The sequence below is a fragment of the Rhagoletis pomonella genome, unplaced genomic scaffold, assembly GCF_013731165.1.
Source record: "Rhagoletis pomonella isolate Grant_MI unplaced genomic scaffold, Rhpom_1.0 Rhpom_scaffold_21277, whole genome shotgun sequence".
NCBI classification, from domain to species: domain Eukaryota; kingdom Metazoa; phylum Arthropoda; class Insecta; order Diptera; family Tephritidae; genus Rhagoletis; species Rhagoletis pomonella.
In genome coordinates this window covers 1-2,304 of record NW_023479793.1, presented here as the reverse complement: position 1 = coordinate 2,304, position 2,304 = coordinate 1, and the positions used below count along the sequence as shown (strand labels likewise).

The window sequence follows — 2,304 nt, the reverse complement described above, 5'->3', positions numbered from 1 at the left end:
TCCATTAGAGTATTAATCACAACTATTAAGGAAGAATTAATGGTTGTAATTAATTAATAATCTAGACATTAAAACCATGGAGGCATTGCTTACACTTCTTAAGCTGTATCAGTTTCAAATACTTTCTAGTTGGGTCAACCATTTTTGTGAGAGAAGGTTGCGTTTCCGCGAAATTTATCAGCTTCTCGCAAACATTTTCGTCCATATCAGGCATCAGGGATTCAGTGTATAACCAATGAAGCACTGGCGTCAACAAAAATGTCGGCAAGTTGTATAGAACGCCCACCGGTGTTAGAGGCGAAGAAGGCGGCGTATCCATTGAGCTGGGAAAGGGCGAAGGGCTGCGTGCGCGATATGGTGACAGAGGCGGGCGTCTGGTATTACACACAGTAGTTGGCTCTGTGGGTTGCAGCAAAAAATCTTGACAGAAATTAAATATATTTTTGCAATGAGACTGCGTTTCGAGATGAGAATCGGAATTGGAAGTGGGTGGAAAACGACGCATTCCTCCGCCTTCTGCATTGGACGCGTTTTTATCATAGTTGTTGGCGCTACTCGAGAGGCAATTAAAAGAGTTTGACAAATGTGCACTGCGATGAGCTATTAAGCCACTGTTGCTGCCAACATTTGAATATTCGCAGGGCGGTTGCAGATATATGGGCGACAGATTGAGACGCGGCAATGATTTCTGGCTATCGTCATTGTTATCAGAACATGATATGGGCAGCGTCACAGAAATCTTGATGGCATTGGACGCACCAAGTAAAGTGCCAGCTCCCTCACTATCCTGGCCTTTATGAGGTTGTTGGTACTGCTGTGGTTGCAATATGTCGTGGTTTTTACAAGCAGTAGGTGGCTGCGGCAACATTGACTCGTTCGTCAGCACACACATGCTGCAGTCGAAGCCATTTAGGCGTAAAACGGAAGAGTGCGCATGGAACTAGAAAAAATTGGTTATAGCGTATAAACACAATTTTAATGGAAACCTTTTTGTGCAGAAATGAGAACTCAAATAGTCAACTAATTAGAGCAGCGAAATGAAGACTAAAACAAAAATTAAAATAAAACATATAATTGTATTATAAATTAAATAAATAAAACAATCCCAAAGAAATGCCAGACTGCTTACATCAAAGCCATCAGAGCTTTTAATGATTACATCCGAGAAGTACGACTCTTGCAGCGCCTCTGCGAAGGAGAACTCTTTTTCTTGCCCGGCAGCGTGGCACTCCTTCAGCCGCTTGCACTCTAATGTATACCAGCTTTCGCAGTCCAAGATAAGCGTATCAGTCGGTGTTAAAGTGTTTGTCTGCAAATCGTAATTAACGAGAGGGGTTAATGCATATAAAGCAGAAGCACCAAAAAAATTTACTCTAAATTCTATGCTATGACCAGCAAAGGCGCCGAATACTAAACGTGGATTTGTTTCGTTCACATCGAATGTTTCACAACTAAATAAGACACTTGCCGAATCGCAGCAAGTACCGCAGTCTTTTGATTTTGGAAGTGGATTAACCAAATCATTATACCATGTTATATCATTCGTATCATCCAGGCGAAATTTAATGCTGAAATTAGTTATGAAGTTCAATGAGTAATGCTGATAAATACCACACATTTTTAAATAATACATACCCTTCCAATCCAGAAATTTCCGCTTTATGTTCAAAGGTGCAGGACACGATCTTAAAAATGATTTACACATTTAATTTAGCTGACTGTAAAATAACCGGCGTTCACTCACCTCCCAAGTGCCGAGGAACGTATGCTCCGCCATGGCGCTGGTTGATCGTTGATAAATCTCACCTTTTAATAATTAAAATTATTCCTACGCTTTTTAATTGAGTCCTCCTAACAAATTTTATACATTTGTGCAATCAGCGAAAATTTTTGTGTACCCATCGGCCTGGCGAATTTGTCATATGCTCCTTCTTCGTTGACAGCTGTTTCGTCTATTGTGAATGGTTGGCTGTCAGAATGTAAGCAAACGGCCACTACAGTGTTTTCTCTACAGGAGGACCTTGACTATTGTCAAGTTAACTTTTGCATTTGAAGAAAAATATGCCACATTTATGAGGTTGAGTTAGTCTAGACTTTACGTAACTTAACCTAATGTAATTTTTTTTTTTTCATTGGTATGTAGCAATGAGACTCCCACTTTACACCCCCTACACTTCTCCTTTAGTCTTAAAATGCTAGATTTTATTATTTTTGGATAAAATTAACACACAAGTTTATTTTATTTCTAATTATTATTTCCATTAGAGTATTAATCACAACTATTAAGGAAGAATTAATGGTTGT

General features: G+C 39.3%; 1 protein-coding gene across 1 annotated transcript; it reads right to left on the bottom strand.

The window, feature by feature from the left end:
* Positions 1–5: 5 nt before the first annotated feature.
* On the bottom strand, positions 6–2,181 carry LOC118732504 (the record flags this gene model as incomplete). Its single annotated transcript, XM_036461632.1, has 6 exons — positions 1,745–2,181; positions 1,636–1,685; positions 1,373–1,568; positions 1,130–1,309; positions 94–940; positions 6–22 (listed from the first exon to the last, which is right to left on the bottom strand). Coding segments are annotated over exons 1-6 (1,323 nt in total), but the record flags the coding sequence as incomplete, so codon positions are not given.
* Positions 2,182–2,304: the final 123 nt, after the last annotated feature.